Source organism: Vipera ursinii, assembly GCF_947247035.1.
Source record: "Vipera ursinii genome assembly, chromosome: 3".
Taxonomy (NCBI): Eukaryota; Metazoa; Chordata; class Lepidosauria; order Squamata; family Viperidae; genus Vipera; species Vipera ursinii.
The window spans coordinates 70,079,418-70,099,229 of NC_139516.1; the positions used below are offsets into that span (position 1 = coordinate 70,079,418).

The 19,812-nt window shown below is 41.2% G+C and overlaps 1 protein-coding gene across 1 annotated transcript; it reads right to left on the reverse strand.

The window, feature by feature from the left end:
- Window positions 1-1,981: 1,981 nt before the first annotated feature.
- DIRAS3 (DIRAS family GTPase 3) lies at window positions 1,982-4,573 on the reverse strand. Its single transcript, XM_083360379.1, has 2 exons — window positions 4,399-4,573; window positions 1,982-3,244 (listed from the first exon to the last, which is right to left on the reverse strand). Exon 2 carries the CDS (start codon window positions 3,177-3,179, stop codon window positions 2,583-2,585), a length of 597 nt encoding a protein of 198 aa, XP_083216505.1. The 5' UTR covers window positions 3,180-3,244; window positions 4,399-4,573; the 3' UTR covers window positions 1,982-2,582.
- Window positions 4,574-19,812: the final 15,239 nt, after the last annotated feature.

A 19,812-nucleotide genomic window follows, 5' to 3' on the forward strand; every position in this document is an offset into this window, starting at 1 on the left:
GCAAGAAAGAAGACCATCCAATTTGCTAATGAGGATTGCAGAAAGCTAGTTTGTAGAAATATCCTGTCTTTCCAACTGCTTTTATAGATCTATAGATCACCCTTCAGCTCATTCTTCTACAACTGTCTAGCTAGCTCACATTGTTGCATATGAAATACCCATCATGAGCAGATCCTGCTTTTATGGCTTAGTTTACAAACCAAGTTTTAAACATAGGAATTAATATGAATCAGGAAACTTTAGTGTAAGAAACGTGGAGAGAAGTAACTAATCAAGTAGGAAAAAGAACAAGCATGTGAATATTTAGCATATTCTCACACTAGTAACCTTTGATTTAACTTAGTTTGCCACTAGATTTAAATATTGTGCTAAGCCAAAACAAACAAAACAATAAATTACAGTACAACACATAATTACAAAATGGTTTGTAAAGTCTGGTTTACAATGTAACATATATGAAGGCCACTATAATTTGTGCTAGAAAATATGATTAAAATAAAGAATAATTTAGCACAATGTGTAAAAACAACTGTGTCTAAAATCAAAAAGGATTTGAGATAAATTAGATTGCTGTCTTTAATAGCTGCAAAGATTTTTCCCCCCTCTTGCCTGATAAGTCACATCTCTCATAATTCGGTCTTCTACTCAATTTATTTTAACATCCTATCTTTCATTTACAAAGTCCAAAGAGCTAAACTGGTTTAAAGACAATTCAAATCCTATTTGGCTATCTGTAGCTTTGTAAATATTTAGTATTTTTATTAGTTCAGGATCAGTGCTTGTATGCAACTGAGGTGATAATGCTACTGAGGCATTGATGATACCAGCCATAATTATTGCTTACTATGATCTCTAGGGCAGATGTTCCCAATCTTTTAGGCACCAGGGACCGGTTCTGTGGATAGGTTTTTCTGCGGACTGGAGGGAGCATGGTTTCGTGTGCTACGTGCATCCTGTAGATGGGGCTTTGCTTGTTTGCGTGGACCGGTTTCTGGCATGCTGCAGCCTGGTGCCGGTCCACAGACCCTGGGTTGAGGAACTCTGCTCTATGGGACTGTTTTAGGTGCAAAGGGTACATTATATGTTTATTATAACACAGGTCATTTTTGGAATCTGGATTTCTTATATTTTCAGTTGCAAATGTATTAATCAGCAGGGATTAGGCACACATTTGGTAATAAAATGTAGAATGAATTTATAAGCTATTTGCATAGCTGCATAAAATGAATTTGTGATCCTGTATTGGTGCAGCATTTTATTGTTCAAATTCTACTGGCATAGAATTACTTTGTAGAAAATAAAGATTATTTTTAACACAAAATTACTGCAGATTTTTGGATAGCAAAATTGAGAGAAAATGCTCATTGAAAATCCAATTTTATGGAGCAATTCAAGGACCACAGCACGTAATGTCTAAGCCATAATGTACTAAGCAATATACTAAGCCATAATGTAGTATTGGTGCTTTCTGAACTTGGTTTTATTGCAGACATTTTATTAGCAAACTAGACAACATCATCAGTGCACATCAGAGCATGAATGCTAACTACTTTGATAATGAAACATCTTCAAGAAAACCATCAATCTCAGACAGTACCAAGGACCTCACAGTTCAACCGTGAGCTAAATATTCTCTTTTATCCATGATGAAGTTAATTGGCTAGTAGGATGTTGTGTGAACTGAGCCATGATTCAGAAACTGTGGTCTATAAATTAGTGCAATTCATGTTTATATTCATGGATTAATTTGGTAAGCTAAAACAGACTATTACAATATCAGATGTTCAATGCCAGCTGTAGCAAGTTAAAAAAGAATAAAAGATTCTGAAATACCAAATTCACCCCCCATCCCCCAACAATTTAATTCACTAAACTTGCCTTTTTGGAAAATCAAGCTTCGGCAATTAACAGTTAGAAAGTCAATAGATAAGACACTAAAAACTCACTTAATTTTAATCATTCACATAAAATCTTGCCAATGTAGAATCACCGCATACTGTATTTACACATACAACAATGTATTTACATATAACATGGAATACTTGAGAACAAAGTTACTTTCCTATAAATATATATTCAAAGGACCACCATAAATAATACAAATAATCTACAGTAGTCAGAGAACTAGTTAACTTGTATTTGTAAGCATTTATTTTTTGCTCCAAGTATATGCAAGCATTAGATATAGCACTGTCTAATCGTACTGGTTTACTCAGTATACTCCTGTTGTGATTTGTTCATTCACATTAGTATTTGTATAAGAGGAAATATGTTGCAAATTGAAGAAAATATAAAAATTCAGCAGTATTGCAGGCTTAAGATTATTTATTCCACTTTTATCATGCACTTGACCACAGAACGGAATCCGACTGGTTTGCAGTGGGCGTGGCTGATGCCTGTGCAAAATGGAACATGCAAAATCCAACAGCCCTTAAGTAAATATTCAAATGAGCCAACCCACATTTAATACTAACATCTTAAAAGTATACTTAGCCTCTGAAAACCTCTATATTCAGAATTATCTCTGAATAGATGTTCTGCAAGATCAAGACTACGCTCTTATTTTAGCCACACAGCAGGTGTCACATCACAGAACATTTGCTTCTCAGTTTATCCCTCTTTCGCTGCTGCTTCGATTTCTTGCCATCCACCTGCAGACTTACATTCCTTCTCTTTTCCAAATTAAGGAGCTCTGCAAAGAGCTCCTGCACGTTGTAGTTCATTTTGGCCGAGGTCTCCATGAAGGAGCACTTCCATTTTGTGGCGAGGACTTCTCCTTCACCAGTGTCCACTTCTCTCTGAGGGTCATCACTCTTGTTTCCTACCAGTATAATTGGGACTTTCTGAACGTCTCCTTTGATCTGACAGATCTGCTCATAGATTGCTTGGAGCTCCTCTACGGATTGCCTGCTGGTCACAGAGTACACCAACACGAATGCATGACCTTTAGAAATGGAGAGTCTCTGCATGGCAGGGAACTGGTGGCTTCCAGTGGTGTCTGTGATCTGAAGAGTACAGATGTTCTTGTCACAGCTGATCACCTGACGATAGGTATCTTCAACAGTGGGGATGTATGTCTCCCGGAAGGTCCCCTGTATGAAACGAAGTACCAAAGAACTCTTACCAACGCCACCAGCTCCAAACACAACCACTCGGTAATCATTACTTTGCTCCGGCATCCTGCTTGTTCAGCTGGGAAACCAAGGATGAACCCTGAATTTACATGCTCCTTTGGTGAAGAGGCCTGTCAAGGGAAAACAAATTAAGATATCAGCAGCTGAAGTTCCAACTTGTATTTAAATTCAGCAATACCCTTCCCCCACCCTAAAAAAAAACATAGCTTCAAGATTTTAAGCAAGGAGTATGGTGCACAGAGATGACCTTGCCATTAGACAAAATGAAATGGCAGCTAATGGGAAGAATCGCCAAAATATGGGAGAAAGAAAAAAATCTATTGGTTTAGTCCAGGGGTCTTCGAACTTGGCCCTTTTATGACTTGTGGACTTCAACTCCCAGAATTCCTGAGCCAGCATGCCTGGCTGAGGAATTCTGGGAGTTGAAGTCCACAAGTCATAAAAGGGCCAAGTTTGAAGACCCCTGGTTTATCCTTCCACAAAGTTCCAGTTTCTCATGTGGCCCCTTGGGAAAATTAATTGCCCAGCCCTGGTCTAAACTACAGTTTCCAGTCTTCACCATCTTGAACATTTGCTGCATGTGTTGAATGTAATTTCCAGCTACTGATTCCCACTTAGCATAGCTATAGTAGTGGATTTTGGTAGCCAAAGGCAATGCATTTGGGGGGGGGGGAACCAAATAGGGAAAGTTTGCCCTAACTTCACAGAAAACTGCTTTGCACTTGTTTGGATTATTCATTATTCTAGCCCAATTTATCAATGGATTTCCAAAGTTTCAGGCACAACACCTTCCCATAACCAGCTCTCCAATTACAAAATAAGTAAAAAAAATGGACAAACCAGAGATCAAACATGGAAACTACTGCACGTTCTTAAGGATATTTGGGCTACAGAGGTTGAGTCAACAAAGAATGGCAAAGACTTCGTTTTCTGTCCTTCATTACTGCCAACTAATGGAGATCCAAATTTTTGCAGGCCTGGATGTTCTTAATGCTAAGCCAAAAGCTGACCTGCAACATCCCAGTTAAACAATTGCCTACTGGTATATTGTGATATAACAGAGGACTACTTCATGGCTAGGTAATGATAAGCAAACCACAATATGGTACTTAGTTTAATGTTTCATATACAAGCCTATTTCCAAACCACGTGGTATCTTTTTCCATGAGCACACAGTCTGAATGTTCATACCTACCCAGAATTGAGAATTCCCAAATTCCATTAGCGTTACATGAAAATCAGATCTATAAAAGGTAAACCGTACCTTAAGAGTCAGGCCCGACTCCTGATGACTCCATGGATGCAATGATGCAGTGATCTTAGTAATAGGATCGGGCGTTTTGCTACTCCCACCTTGGGGAACACCAGAGTTGTATGATTCACTTCCTGGAGGTCACTCATCCAAATACTTCCTACTTACTACTAACGTAGCCACGTTTAGCTACGTTATCGGATAAACCACCTTTAAAAAAAAAAGCATCACGGATCAATTTTTCCAGAAAGTGGTGGTGGAGGAGGCACAACAACCTCTCATATATGAACACCCCCATTCTCAAGTCTCCAGTGCTGAATATTTATATTGAGATTTAAGTTTCTCAAGATAAAGGGGAATACCCTCCCAAGCAACGGTTAAGTTGGCTCGAGATCAACGGTGTTTTATTTATTTATTTATTTAAATTCCATTTATATCCCGCCCTTCTCCGAAGACTCAGGGCGGCTTACAAGCTTAGCAGTGTTGATAGACACGTGAGCGTACCAAGCGTGGATTCCGACCGTGGAAACCCGATCAGATCCCGAGCTCTCTTCCCCCCACCCATCCACCTCCAGCCCAGAGGAAACGACACGTGTCCCTCAGTCCCGACACATGGGAGAGCCGAGCAGGCCTGCCGACAGCCGGGAGCCCAAAAAGCGATACAGCCGCGCAGCGGATAGCCCAGCCAAACACGCACCTCACGGGCAGTCAGGAGGAGGCCGAGCAGCGTCTCGGGCCGAGGAAATCCGGTCCAGCATTGGTCGCTTCCGCGCCTTGCAGAGGCTGGGGAGGCCCGGGAGACCGGGCGCTCTACTCACGACCGGACGACACCAAGAGGGCCACTCCCTGAAAACGAGCTACCTCCAAGCCCAGGCCGTGGAGTCGCTTCCCGCCCCGGGGGAGAGTAGCCCTTCCCTGCGCTTTATCTGCCTCCCTGGCGGCGGTGGCGGCGGCTGCAACAGCCTCGCCTCTCCCCGCTGGCCCGCCTTTTCCCTCTCTCGGTTCGGTTGGGAAGCGGAGCGAGCGGCCAGGAGAGAGATCAGTCTCCGGCGCTGCCGCCGCCGCTGCCGCTGCCGCCGCCTTCCCGTTAGTTCATTCATTCCTTCGTTCGTTCATTCCCACCCCCACAACCGGGAACGTCCCACTAGCATGCAGGCAGAGCCCGGCGCTTGTCATAAACAGCAATAGCAGCATTGGAATTAGCCGTTAAAAGAATCCAAACCTGGAGAGACGAGAATGAAAAACCAAAGCGAAACCCAGCTTAAAGAGAGAGAGCTTCAGGGGAAAGCTTTGTTCCGTTCCAAGGGGCCGCGGGTGTTGTGTGTGTGTGTGTGTGTGGAGACGCCTGCCCCTCTTCGGGTGAAGTTCTCGGTTGCCGAGGGACGAAACGGCGGGTGGGATGGAGGGAAGCGATCCCCGCGGGGTCTCGCAGCAGGCGACGCCCCGCTTCCCTTCTCCGCGGAAGCGGGCAGTGTCTCTGGTGCGCCAAGATCAGACTGTGGGGAAGTGCCGCACCTGTTGAATTATCTGCTTGGTCATTCACGGTGACGCGTGGTAGTACAATTATTAGAGGGAAGGAAAGGGCAGCAGCCATATATTATTATCACTATTGATCATCGCACAGTCAGCCAGATGTTCAGACTGGATTTGGGATTTTTGTCTACCTAGCGAGTCCTTACCAAGGGCCTGGGGTAGGCAGATGTGGATGTTTGATGGTATTACAGATATCATCCGCAGGATGGAAGCAGTTCCTAGTAAGGCTGCCTTTTGCAATTGACTAATGGCAAATTTGTCAATGTCAGTGGTGCTCCAGTTGTTTTGGGATTGCACCCAAGGTGCCTATTACTATTGGTACTACCCTTGCTTGCCTTTGCCAGAGTCTTTCTATTTCTATTTGTAGGTCTTTGTATTTTGTTATCTTCTCCAGTTCTTTCTCATCTATTCTGCTGTCTCCAGGCACCGCCACATCCACTATCCAGATTTTTTTTTGTCTTTCTTATGGACAATTGTTAAGTCTGGGGTGTTATGTTGCAGGTGCTTGTCTGTTTGAATGCTGAAGTCCCAGAGCAGTTTAACTTTATCATTTTCTATGACTTTCTTTATTTTATGATCCCACCAGTTCTTGGTTACAGACAAATGATACTTCTTGCAGATCTTCCAATGTACCATTGTTGCTACTTTGTCATGCCGCTGCTTGTAGTTAGTCTGTTTGATCTTCTTGCAGCAGCTTACCAGGTGGTCCATTGTTTCTTCAGCTTCTTTGCATAGGTGGCACTTACTGTCTGTTGCTGTCTTCTCAATTTTGAATTTGTATGCATTTGTCCTTAAGGCTTGGTCTTGTGCAGCCAGAATTAGTCCCTCGGTCTCTTTCTTCAACTTTCCTGCTCTTAGCCATTGCCAGGTCTTGTTAATATCTGCTTTCCTAGCTATTTTTTTAGTGCTTTGTCTTCCCATGCCTCTATTCTGTTCTTCATTTGGTCTTTCTTGTAGGCCAGTTTGGTCACTCTAGTAAGCCTTCCTGATATACTAATTTCAGTGCATCTTCATCATTGTCCTTCAGATATTCTTCCAAAGCCATTTTTTCTTCTTCAACCATCTGATGTACTTGCAGCATTCCATGTCCACCTATTTGCCTTGGTAGATAGAGTCTGTCAGTGTCACTGCATGGACGAAGGGCATGATTCATTGTCATTATTTTTCTGGTCTTCCTATCCATTGCTTTTAGTTCTGCTTGAGTCCAGTCCACTATTCCAGCTGTGTATCTAATGACTGGAATTGCCCAGGTGTTGATTGCCTTCACAGTATTTCCTCCATTGAGTTTGGACTTTAAGATCTTCTTCACTCTCTTGATTTATTCACCTCTAATCTTTTTCTTGACTTCAGTGTGCTTGATGTTGTCAGCTTGAAGGATACCCAAGTATTTGTAGTAATCTTCCTTATCCAGATTTTTAATATTATTTTCATGGGGCATCTTGATTCCTTCAGTTTTCACTATTTTTCCTTGTTTGAGAGTAAGTGTGGCACATTTGTCCAAGCCAAACTCCACTGCAATATCTTGGCTATATATACGGACAGTGTTCAGCAGCGATTCTATTTCAGATGATGTTTTTCCATATAGCTCCAGATCATCCATGTAAATGAGGTGGAATAGTCTGGCAGATGTTTTTGATGTTTGATAGCCATGTCCTGAGTTAATCAGTATTGTTGACAGAGGAAACAGTGCAATAACAAGTAGTAGTGGTGATAATGAATCTCCTTGAAATATTCCTCTCTTGATATTAATCTCTCCCAGTCTTTCACCATTGACCTGCATTGTGTCTTCCATTGTGCCATCGATCTTTGCACAAATTTTCTGATGTTTCTACTGACTCCTGTTATTTCTAGGCACTTGATTATCTAGTCATGTGACAGAGAGTCAAATGCCTTTTTGTAGTCAATCCATGCCACATTCAGGTTGGTCTTCCTTTTCTTGCAGTTTTCCAAGATCATTTTGTCTATTAGGAGTTGATCTTTTGTTCCACTGCTATTGGGGCAGTTTCCTTTCTGCTGGGGTGGAAAGAGATTGTTTTCAACTAGATGTTGTTGTACTGCATCAGCTACCACACCAGTTAGCAATTTGAAAGTTGTTGGTAAGCAGGTAATTGGCCTGTAGTTGCGTGGTGTTGCCCCTTTTGCTGGATTTTTCATTATTAGGTAGGTTTTCCCAGTTGTTAGCCACTTTTCAATTTCTCCTTTTAGTATATTGTTGAATTGCTTGGCAATGAGTGGGTATATAACAGAGGTTTCAACCAAAACCCATGCAGTTCATCTTCACCTGTTGCTGACCAGTTTTTGATCTTCCTTAGTCTTTTTTCTACCATTTTTGTTGTTATTACTAGTTCTTTCATTTCAACTTCTGATTTATTTGCATCCACCTCTTTTAAGCAAGCTGCATCCTTGTTGTGTTTCTTTGGGTTATCCCATATCTGCTTCCAGAACTGCACTGTTTCTTCCTTGTCAGGTACTGACTGATTCATTGCAGTTTCTCCATTGATGGATTGGTAGAAACGTTTCTGATTGGATTAAAATTGGAGGTTCTGCTTATAATTTGTAATTCGAGCTTTGTATCTACTGATTTTCCTGGCTATAGCTGTTAATTGCTGCTTTATTATTTCCAGTGCTTCCTTGATCTTCCTTGTTTCTAAGTGATATTTCTTGATTAGGTATTCTTTGGTCTTCTTGTTCATCAGCTTCTTTTCTTTCATCTGTTCTAGCTTGCTTGTATGTGATCTTAACTTGCTGATCTTATTTTCTAGTCTAACCTTCCATTTTTGTGGTGTTTCTTTGTTTTTCTTCTTTGTTGATTTTGCATCCCAGGTATTCAGTTATAACTGCAGCTGTGCTGTACATTAGTTGGTTTGTTTCTTGCAGTGAATTGGTGCTTATACTTGATATTGCAGTATTTGCATCTTTTAATGCTTGTGCTTGTTGCGCTGAGCGACTGATCAGGGTTCTGGCCTCAACTCTTAGAGCCCCGTAACAGGGGTGAGAATTTAGAGGGACCCTCGCAAGGGTGAACACCTTGAATATGGAAGGATTTTGCCCTTTGCCACCGACCCAGTGTGCCGGACGTTCCAACGGTCACACTTGGGAACTGCGATGGCGCAGGAACAGGATCCTAGGACAAACTGAGGCACCAACACAAGTTTGTTCAAGGTGAGAGAGCACAGAGTGCCCGGGGTGGATGGTGTTGCCCCCCCAAACAGCTTTGCACAGCACTCTATTTATTGAGCAGTTTCATCAGGGAGGGGGAAGTACAGATAACAGAGCAACATAGGAAAACATAACTCATTGCATACAACTGCTAATGAAGAGAGCAAGGGTCATCACAGGAAACAATAAAGCATAGCTTATCATATACAAATGCTAACAGAGAAGACAAGGGTTGTCACAGGAAGACATAACTTGAAAGGCATTTGAGGCAATTACAAGAGACATTATCACAGGAATGCAGAACTTTGTAACTTTCAATATAGAAATCAAAAAGGTCTTTTGGGAGTCTATGATAACTACATGTGCTAGCTGTTTCTTTGGAACAAGCTTCAATGCAGGCAGCCCTATTCTGTTGTTTTTGTGCTGTTCTAGATGCTCAGTTATTCTTTGTTTCAATTCTTATATTTCTTTAGTTAGAGGGCTTTGTTCTTCCTGAGGAAGAGGTGCCTGGTTTCCGAATGAGAACAGTTGTATATCTATTATTATTATTGTTGTTGTTGTTGTTATTTTGAAGTGTTCTTTTTAAATAATAAAAAGGGGGATCTAGAATACTTCCCCCTTCTGAATTCTTGCAACAGCTGTCCCAGCTGTCCATTATAACACAAAATGCTAACAAATCTAGGAGGTCCTTTATTAAAGCAGCAATAAGCTTGAACCAACCGTATAGTATAGCTCAGGGGTCTTCAAACTCGACCCTTTTATAACTCATGGACTTCAACTCCCAGAATTCCTCAGCCAGGCAAGCTGGCTGAGGAATTCTGGGAATTGAAGTCCATGAGTCATAAAAGGGCTGAGTTTGAATACCCCCTGGTATAGGTAATCCTCGATATACAACAGATTCTTTAGTGACTGGAGTCAAAACAGTACTGAAAAAAGTGACTTATGACTGTTTTTCACACTTAGGATCATTGAAACATCCCCAGGGTCACATGATCAAAATCCAGACATTTGGCAACTGGCAGGTGTTTAGGACAATTGCAGTATCCCAGGGTAATGTGATCCCCTTTTGTGACCTTCTGACAAGCAAAGTCAACGGGGAAACCAGATTCATTCAACAACCGTGTCACTAACTTAACAACTGCAGTGATTCAATTAACAACTGTGGCAAGAAAGGTCATAAAATGGGGCAAGATTCACTTACCTGGGTTGGTAATCCTTGACTTATGACCACAACTGAGCCCAGAATTTCTATTGCTGTGCAAGACATAGGATCTGAGTTTGCTAAACTGATACACTTCTGATTTTTGGCTACCCTGGCCTAGACCAACATAGCTCTCATCTGCAATGGATGATTATTAACCAAATTTCAGAACTACCCCTATTCCCCATCACGCACCAGCTGGGAATTCTGAAAGTTGTAGGCACAATATATTGGAAAGACACCAGGCTGGAGAAGGCAGAACTTTAGACCTTTCTTTTCTGTCTACCTTTGTTCTTCACCTATTATTTGCAAATACCAGAATGTATGTAGCACTTATATTTTGGGGTCTATTGAGCAGGAGAGGGAAGGGAAAACCACAACAGAGTGATAAATGTGGGGAAATGCAGCAGACATGTCTATAGAAAGTTTGAGTATACCTAGAGATAAATTAAAGGCTGGCTAGAAATAATCAGCATGAAGAAATAAGTTCAATCTCAGGATTGATTGATACATATAACCAGTTGAAATAGCAGCTCTGCTTTCTCAGTGAGAATAATAAAGATTAAAATCAGAGGTAATCAATATCTGTAAAAGTGAACAAATATTTGAGGTTCAGCTTTTCCTAGCATGAAGACGTATGTATTGACCAGAAGAGCAGTATCTGTAGATTTTCTGCTTGTTATGTTGCAGGGAAACCTATATAAAGGACTCTCCAAACTTGGCAACTTTAAGACTTGTGGACTTCAACTCCCAGAATTCCCCAGCCAGCAAATCTAAAAATCTTATAGTTGCCAAGTTTGCAGAACCTTGCTTTATATATCATAAACAACCATCTCTTTCTCTTCCTCTGAGCGGCTAGGGGAGGAGTGCTATTGCTAAACAGCATATTTCCCTTTGATTTTTAGTCATGGGTTATTTATTTGCATTTAAAAAAGCAGACAGATTAATTACAGATCTGTAACTTGGCTTGATTTTCAAAGGTTTTCTGTTCAGGGCAGCTGCACTTCATCAACACATTGTTGAATTTCCCCAGATAAAGATGTGCTACATTGTATTGTATACATATTAACCATGCCCAGGCTGGAGAGAGAAAATGTATAATTTCTGACTCTGCTTCCCTTTATGCATTGCAAAACATACACCCAGCTCTAGGCTTTTCATTTAAAGACAGAGATTAGTAATTTTCTGTATAGGGCACAACCATTTCTTTCTTTCTAAAAAATAAATAAATGGTATTAACCATGCTGCAGGTTGAAATTGCTTGCCTTTCTAACTGCCCCATCTAATCATCTATGCCTTTAACAGCTGCCTGACATGCAAAAAATTATTATACTAGGGAATAATTGCAGGTTAATATAGGTTGGAAATTATGTGGAGGAATTCTAAACCCAGTTTATCCTTATGTGCACATCTGCTTGTTAAACTCACAAAAATATGGTTGCCATTATACTAGTACAGGTAGTCTTGATTTATGACCATAGTTCAGCTCAAAATTTCCATTGCTGAGTAAGAGAGTTGTTAAGTACGTTTTGCCCCATTGTGCAGCCTTTCTTGCCACTTGTTGTTAAATGAGTCAATGCAGTTTAGTTACACAGTTGTTAAGTGAAGCTGGCTTCCCCGTTGACTTTGCTTGTCAGAAAGTCGCAAAAGGTGATCACAAATAAATAGATGCCAGTTGCCACGTGTCTGAATTTTGACTAGATGACCATGGGGGTTGCTGCAACAATCATAAATGAAAAATGGTCATCGGTCACTTTTTTTCAGTGCCATTGTAACTTTGAATGGTCACTAAACAAATGGATGTAAGTCAAGGACTACCCATGCATAAAGTTGTTGAGGACTAAGATGGGCTCTGTGGGATATAATCAGAGGGATACGGTAGCATCTACAGGGAAAACTGAGGAAGCTCTCAGCATAAACAATAGTGTGAAGGATTCAAACCCAGCACAGGAAAAGTGCATGAGATCAGAATATCCACATCATCTTTACATAGGCTCCCCAATATTTGGGTTGTGGGCACATTTGAGATTTTGAGACATGCCATGGACACTCTGCTAAAGAAGGTTAAATTCTGGGCTCAAATCTGTTTTGTAGTTTCCTAATGTTTTCGTCCCCCTTCTACTTTTCTACATGATTCCCAGGAGTGAGACTTCCTTCAGATTGGCTGCTTTGTTACAATACAGATAGTCCTCGACTCTCACCACCGCAATTGAGCCCCAAATTTCGGTTGTGGAGACATTTGTTAAGTGAGCCTTGCCCCATTTTACGACCTTTCTTGTCACAGTTGTTAAGTGACCCACTGAAGTTGTTAAATTAGTAACACGGTTGTTAAGTGAATCTGGCTTCCCCCATTGGCTTTGCTTGTCCTCGGTTCTTCCATTTCCTAATCTGAAAAGGACCAAAGGAAAGAGATTCTTGATTATGTCTTCTTTGGGACTGAATAGAAGCACAACCATCCAGGGAGGCCAAGATTGCTGGAGAGAGGATGGTACAAGGAAATGCTTATATTTTTTCCCTCCCTCATCCAATTAATGAGAATGGAGGGAAACCCTGATAAAATAATGGATGCAGCACTGTTGTGGACATTTCACTTTAGCTCGGAGAGCTATAGATCCCCAGCATACCTGTCTTCAGGATATTTTCAACTGAAGTTTTTTTCTTGCTGCCTTAGAAAGGCTCTTACTGCTACCGAATGAATTTTTTTTTTAGTCCGTCATTATCCTGAATGTTTCTAGTGATCCTGCATCTACAAATGCTGAATCGTGAATACTGTAAAGGTAAAGGTAAAGGTTCCCCCGCACATGCGTGCTAGTCGTTTCCGACTCTAGGGGGCGGTGCTCATCTCCGTTTCAAAGCCGAAGAGCCAGCGCTCGTCTGAGGACGTCTCCATGGTCATGTGGCCGGCATGACTAGACGCCAAAGGCGCACGGAACGCTGTTACCTTCCCACCATAGTGGTCCCTATTTTCCTACTTGCATTTTTACGTGCTTTCGAACTGCTAGGTTGGCAGAAGCTGGGACGAGTAACAGGCGCTCACTCTGTTACGCGGCACTTGGGATTCGACCCGCCAAACTGCCGACCTTCTGATCGACAAGCTCAGCGTCCTGACCCACTGAGCCACTGCGTCCCTACTGTAGCCTACCCTTTTTCTATAGGAGGGATTTTTTTCCAGCTACAGTTTTCAGCTGGCTTTTGCTGGAGGGAAAACACTACCCTTCAATTAACGTTCAGAAGATAGCACAAATGTTTAGTAAGAAACCGAAAAGGGAGACCACTTTAAGTCGACGGGGGGGGGGGAATGGAAACTATAATGGGAATTTAACTGGCATTTTAGTTGGAATTCAAAGCCCGTTCAGCCCAATTAAATTCTTGAACTATGCAAAGATAGTACAAAACAATTAAAGGTTCCTAAACAGAATTATTTTTCTTTTCTATACTATAGTCTTTAAAACACCCAAGAGCCGACAGCATTTCCTGAAGGTTGCCTCTTTCTCTGCATGCTCCAACTGCTACTTAATTGGCCTTGGGTGGCTGCATTATCAAGAACATTAATTTTAAAAGCTAACTTACTTTAAACATTAACCTTTTCAGGGTACTTTACAGAGCTCCAAGTTTATGGTTTCTAAATCTGTTGTTCATCTGGAGATGGGAAGACACGATAATGAAAAGACTGTGAGTTCTAGTCTTGCCTCAGGTGATCTTGGGCCAGTCACTCTTTCTCAGCCCAATCCATCTCACACCTCAACCCTTAAACCAATTCTCACAGAGTTGTTGTTAGGGGAGGGGGGGGGAACAGGAGGAGGAGGAAGTATTAGGTATGTTCGCTGCCTTGTGTTAAGTTATAAAAAATAATAAAAGTAGGATAAAATAAATCAATCAAATAAAAACACACACTTTGGCAAAAAAAAGAAAGAAAAGACCAAACCAAAACACTGTATACACTCATGCAATACCCAGCCATGGTTTACTTAATCACAGTTTATTGATAGGCCATACATTAATTTTCACAAACCATACTAAGCCAGAAATCACAATGGCTGACTTTAATAAACCACTTAGCTAAAACCAAACAAAGCTTTGCGGATTTGTCTTGGTTCTTGGCATTTTTGCTGCCCTTATGGGTACTTCTATGACAGCTCTGGAATTCTGGGAGTTGAAGTCTACATGGTTGCGAAATTGCCATAGTTGCCCACCCTTTCTAGAGGCAGCCTTTCACAACTCCCGTTTTTTTGGGGGAGGAACCCTTAAACCAGTTTTCAGGTGTGAGGGAACTCTTGCCTAAAAATAATTATATATCCACAGCTCAGGGTACGTTAGCATGATCAATAAGTTGAGTTGCAGTGTTCTCAACATAGCATGCCACAGCATGCAAAGTTTTTTTTAAAAGTTTTTTTTTAAATTATAATCTCTCATGGAAATTGTAGTGACCTCTTGCAAAACCTGAGGCTCTATGAAACTCCACTTGAGAAAGACCTTGCCTTTTCTGGATAAAATCTGAAGCATTTGGAAGTCATTGGACTGCTTCCACTTCTAGTAAATGAACTTTATACTCTGCTTGTAGGATGGAGAGCCCTTGCCCCCATTCATCCACAAGTAGTCCTTGACTTATGACTGGTTGTTTATCAACTGTTCAAAGTTATGACAGACCCCGAAAAAGGAACTTGGGTCACATGACCACATTTTGGGCACTTGCCAACCAAACTGCATTTATGGACATTTGCAGCACCCTGCAGCCATGTGATTGTGATTTATGACTTTTTTTTTGCCAGCCACTGGCATTTATTCCCAGCAAAAAGCAACCCATGGCGAACAATGTTTGTTTAACAGCTGCAACATGCACTTTACAGTCGCTGTGTTCACCTAATGACTGTCGTGGAAAAGGTGAAATTGGGCATGCTCACTGCTTTATTATACACTGGCAGCTTATGACTGAAATTGTGAGCTTGATTCTAGTTGTAAGTCAAGGACCTACCTGCACTTGCTGTCAGCTCCCATGATCCGGCTTGTTTCAGTAGTGTGTGGGCTGAGTGAAGCTGGTCACGATCAATGCTGATTAATCTTGCTGCCGGCTTTCTCCCCAGGAAACATGAGGACATAACCATGGTGACTGAAAGCCTGTCGTGCATGCCCTTTGAACAGAGAGCTTTTCTATGCATTGACTGAAAGCTGGAGGAACCCTCCCTTTTAATGCATATAAGCAATCTCTCCCTTATGGCGTTACTGATATGCTGCTGTACATACGCACACGTGCACGTGCATGCACACGCACATACACACACACACATTGTGCAATAGCACCTTGCTACTTGAATGAGAAAAAAGTCTTCCCTTTTTGGTTAAGTAGAGAATAAATAACCCCCAGTGACATCACTGTTCAAGTGCCCATTGTGTACGTATCACATGAAGGTTGGAGAGTCTGCCTCCTGGAGAACAACGTGATAGGAATTTAAGAGAGGCGGAGAGGATCATGTCATAAATCAGAAACGTCTCTTTACATTTGTTGGATTAAGTTTTTCCAGTCAAGTTAGGATTGGCTTTTCATGGAAGGATTTAACATTTGCTGCATTGAGAAAGTGCCTCAAGGTTTAGGCAGCTTTTAGCATACAAGCTCTTCCTGATCTCAACATTTCCTAATGGGGAGTATTTTTATCTCGCCATGTGTCAATAAAGTTGGATGTGTCAATAAAGTTGGTGTGCCTATTGATTCCTTTTAGACTAGGTATGTTAAGCCATGCCCAGAAATGGAGGTTGATTAGCAGTTCCAACCAAATTGAGACATTGAATAGTTGTGGCTTTTCTTGTAACCTTTTCCCCTTGATCCCTTCTGCTTCTTCTAGCCTATAGCTATTATTTCAGGTTGGTTATAGACAGTGCTTTTTTTGTAAAAGAAAAAGGTGCCGGAACTCACACATGTCATACAACCCGCCTTGCCAACCATACAAGGTTCTATCCAAAAAAGGTGCCAGAACTCTGTTCTGAGCGTTCTATGACAAAAAAAGCCCTGGTTATAGACAACATGGAGAAAACAATTAAAAAGGCAGGAGAGGGGATAGTTACTGAGTCCCATATTCACTTATAATGCTAACCCCAGTATTCCTTCTCTTTGAAGGCCTTCGGCAGGTGGACATGAAGACCTGGAATTGTCAGAAAGGACAACACTGCAGAAAAGTCAGGCAGCTGAGGTTCTTTGGTTGCAGAACACTGTGATAAGATACCGAGTCACAATTTGTGAGTTCACCAATATAAGATACCTAACAAGTCACATCACATCTTAGTGTGATGTGTGAACTTAGTTATCATTTAGCTCAACAATTCTAAGATAAAAATCAATTTCTAGTTTATAGGTTTCCCATTTTCTCATTTACTGTATTGTGTTCCCATCCCCACAACCCATTTAATTGGATCAATAAGAGTGATGGTTTGTGGCTTGTGAGAACACCAAAAGGGATTTAGTTGACTTAATTATCTACTTTCCAGAGAATAAAGTAAATTAAATTCCAGGGGATTAGAACCAGTTATACTCCAGCTAGGCAGCCATTTTCTGATAATGCTAAACCCAGTTCTCTTGTTTTGTGTATTTAGTCCTCCAAAAACAATGATAACAACAGCTCAAAAGAAAGTTTATCTGGAAATACAAACCTCTGTAATGCAGAACTCGGTGCCAAAGTCTGGTAGTCCAGACTGTGCCTACATGATCAAATAAAAATTTGCTGGTCTTCTGGTGCTAAAGCTCATGGCTAAAACCAGGCATTTTGGAGTAGGACATAAGCAGGGCTTCTATTCCCCAATTGGTGACTTGATTCAATTGGTGTGACAGCACGCTGTCAGAAGCCCTGTAAGGATTGACTGCCTGGATTAAGCATGCTGTGGGAACAGACCCTCTGTGACATCACTTTGACAATCCAGGGTGAAATAGCAGGCATTGTTTTGACAAGAGAGCTACAAAGCTTGAATCCATGCTGAGTCCCGAAGCTCTCTTGATTAGCTTTGTGATCATTCTAGTCTTGTACTTAAGCTATTTTATATCAGTAAAATATAAGCTACCTCCAGGCACATGACTTATATCACCATGCTTACCATGGATTATTTGGAAGAGCTCTAGGCAGAGATACAGAATTAGCAATCCTAACATGGCCTGCACAGTTGTTATAACCGCACTAAAAGGAATGAAGGTCGTTCTGATTAAACTCCTCTCTGTTTCAGATGTCTAGAAGAATTAGAGAAATAATTTATCTTCTGCCATTCTTCTCACCACCTAAGCAGCCCTTCTGCAAAAATTATGGGGAACCCAGTTGAGAGGAATTTAGATGGAGGAGGGCAATGAAGCATGTTTACTCCTCTCCTGCAACAGTAAAGCATTTTGGCAAAAACCTTGCTGGATCTGTGTTGTTGTTGTTTTGCTAGTTCTAAAATCCTTGTGTATGTGCATGCTTAGGTCAATCCTAAAAATCAAGCTGAGAGCAGAACAAGGTAAACGAGTTCCTAAAGAAGAGAACAAGAAGACAAGAAAATTTTTAATGTGCCTCAAAGGAAGCCCATCATACTTTGGCCTTCAGATTTCAAGGAAAAGCATCTTCATTCTTACAAGGACAAGTCAGATTTATTTAATCCTGGGGGCATCAATTAATGAAAGGATCTAACAGACGTGTTTTGAGGAAAGGCTAGAAAGTAGTTGTCTTGGGCACCTGTGCTATCACCACTGAAAATGGAAAGGAAGGGCTTTAAAATGGGTTTTCAGCACCATCACTATCACCACCATCTTACCCTAGGATCCATTTCAGAAACCTTACCCCTTATTTTTAAACGTACTTTAAGATTATTTTTCCTCTAAGAAAAAGCAGTCTTTACAACCCTGACAGCTTTTTTTCTGTTGCTGTTCTATATTATGCTCAGGCTGGCCTCCAGCATCAAGAACTTTACAGAAATATGCCATATAAATGGAATTAAAAGCTTTGTGACAGGAAGATACAGCATTTGCTGCACTCTATTTGTCTCATAGCCCGAAAACCTGAAGATGTTGGGAATCATTCTATCCATCCCCAAAACGTATTGCAAACTTTTAAATAAAGAATTGAAATATCCTATGGGAGCTTCGTGTTTTAAAGAAGGTTGGATTTGTGTCTTCCAATATTAAAACATTAATTCATCAAAAGCCTTCATGTTTATTAGCAAATGTTCCAAAAAACCCCCCACTATCTATCATTTAATAAAAATGCTGGTGATCTAATGCATTTAAATAAACTTTAACCGGTATGTTTTGGAGCTGGTCTTTGGTTGTCCAGTGTTGGTTTAAGATTTGTATTTTTATTAATAAGATTTTAAAAGTTTAAATATGTGAACATAAAGCTCAATTATGTACCAAAAATTTTGAATGTGGCAATTTGTAATGAACATTGGATATCAGACTTACATATTAGAATATAGCAAACTAGATAATGTGCAGTTGGGGCGAAAAAAACTCTACTAGCCCAGATGTAAAACATTGGATTGAGGACATGTTTTGTTGCTTTCAACTTTCCAAATGGCCCTTTGTAGACGAAATATAAGTTGGTGTGATTGGCATTTGTTCTAAAAAGGAATGTTTATATTTTGATGTATTTTAGGATTTTTTTCCTTTTTAATTCTGGCAAAGTATTTTTTTATATTCTGAAACACATGTAAATGCAGGGCCTCTAGGTTTTTATAACTGTAGGAGAGAAGGTTTGGATCCCAACTTGAGAGATCTAAGCATAAACATACTGGATACAGGAAGTAGTTTGAACTGGTTCAAAGCCTACAGCAGGGGTGTCAAACTCAATTTCATTGAGGGCCACATCAGCATTGCGGTTGCCCTCAGGGGGCCGGGTGGGTATGGCCAGGGTGGGCGTGGCCTACTGGGTGGGCGTGGCTAGAGTGCGTATGGCCTACTGGGTGGGCATGGCCAGCTCTACATCATTGGCATCAAGGGTGCCTATGGGGGCCTGGGCAGGAGTGGGACAGATCTGGGGGTCTCTGGCAGAAGGAGGGTCTCTGGGCCAGGGCCAAGGCAGTGGGGGCCGTTCCCTCACTGTTTCCAGGATGGCTTCGCGGGCCACATGAAACCACTTGGTGGGCCGGATCCGGCCCCCGGGCCTTGTGTTTGACATATCTGGCCTACAGCTTTTAAAAAGCAAAAATGACTCAACAGATTTTACAAGGAATCTGAGTTACTTATTCCACAATACTGTAGTGTCCAAATTAAAAAATCATTTTGAAGGTTCTAATAACCATTGCCCACAAGCAGGTTGCTTATGCCCAATTTGTTGGTTCTTACCATAACTCTTCTATACATCCCCAATGACAATTACAAATTATTTGCCTTGAATGTGATGAATTAAAAAGAGGAAAACATTTATTTAATGGGATTTAACAGGGATTGGATTAGGAATCAATAAAATAATTAAAACAGAGCTATCCCTTCTACCTTTGCTCTAGGGCAAGAAAATATAAAACAGATACCAGCCAATGCAGAAAAGGCAAGGGGGTCATATGCAATCAAGGGCCTAGTTAGCCCA

Excerpts from the sequence above, each read along its gene's own strand:
- DIRAS3 (XM_083360379.1), bottom strand. The coding sequence starts at position 3,179 with ATGCCGGAGCAAAGTAATGATTACCGAGTGGTTGTGTTTGGAGCTGGT.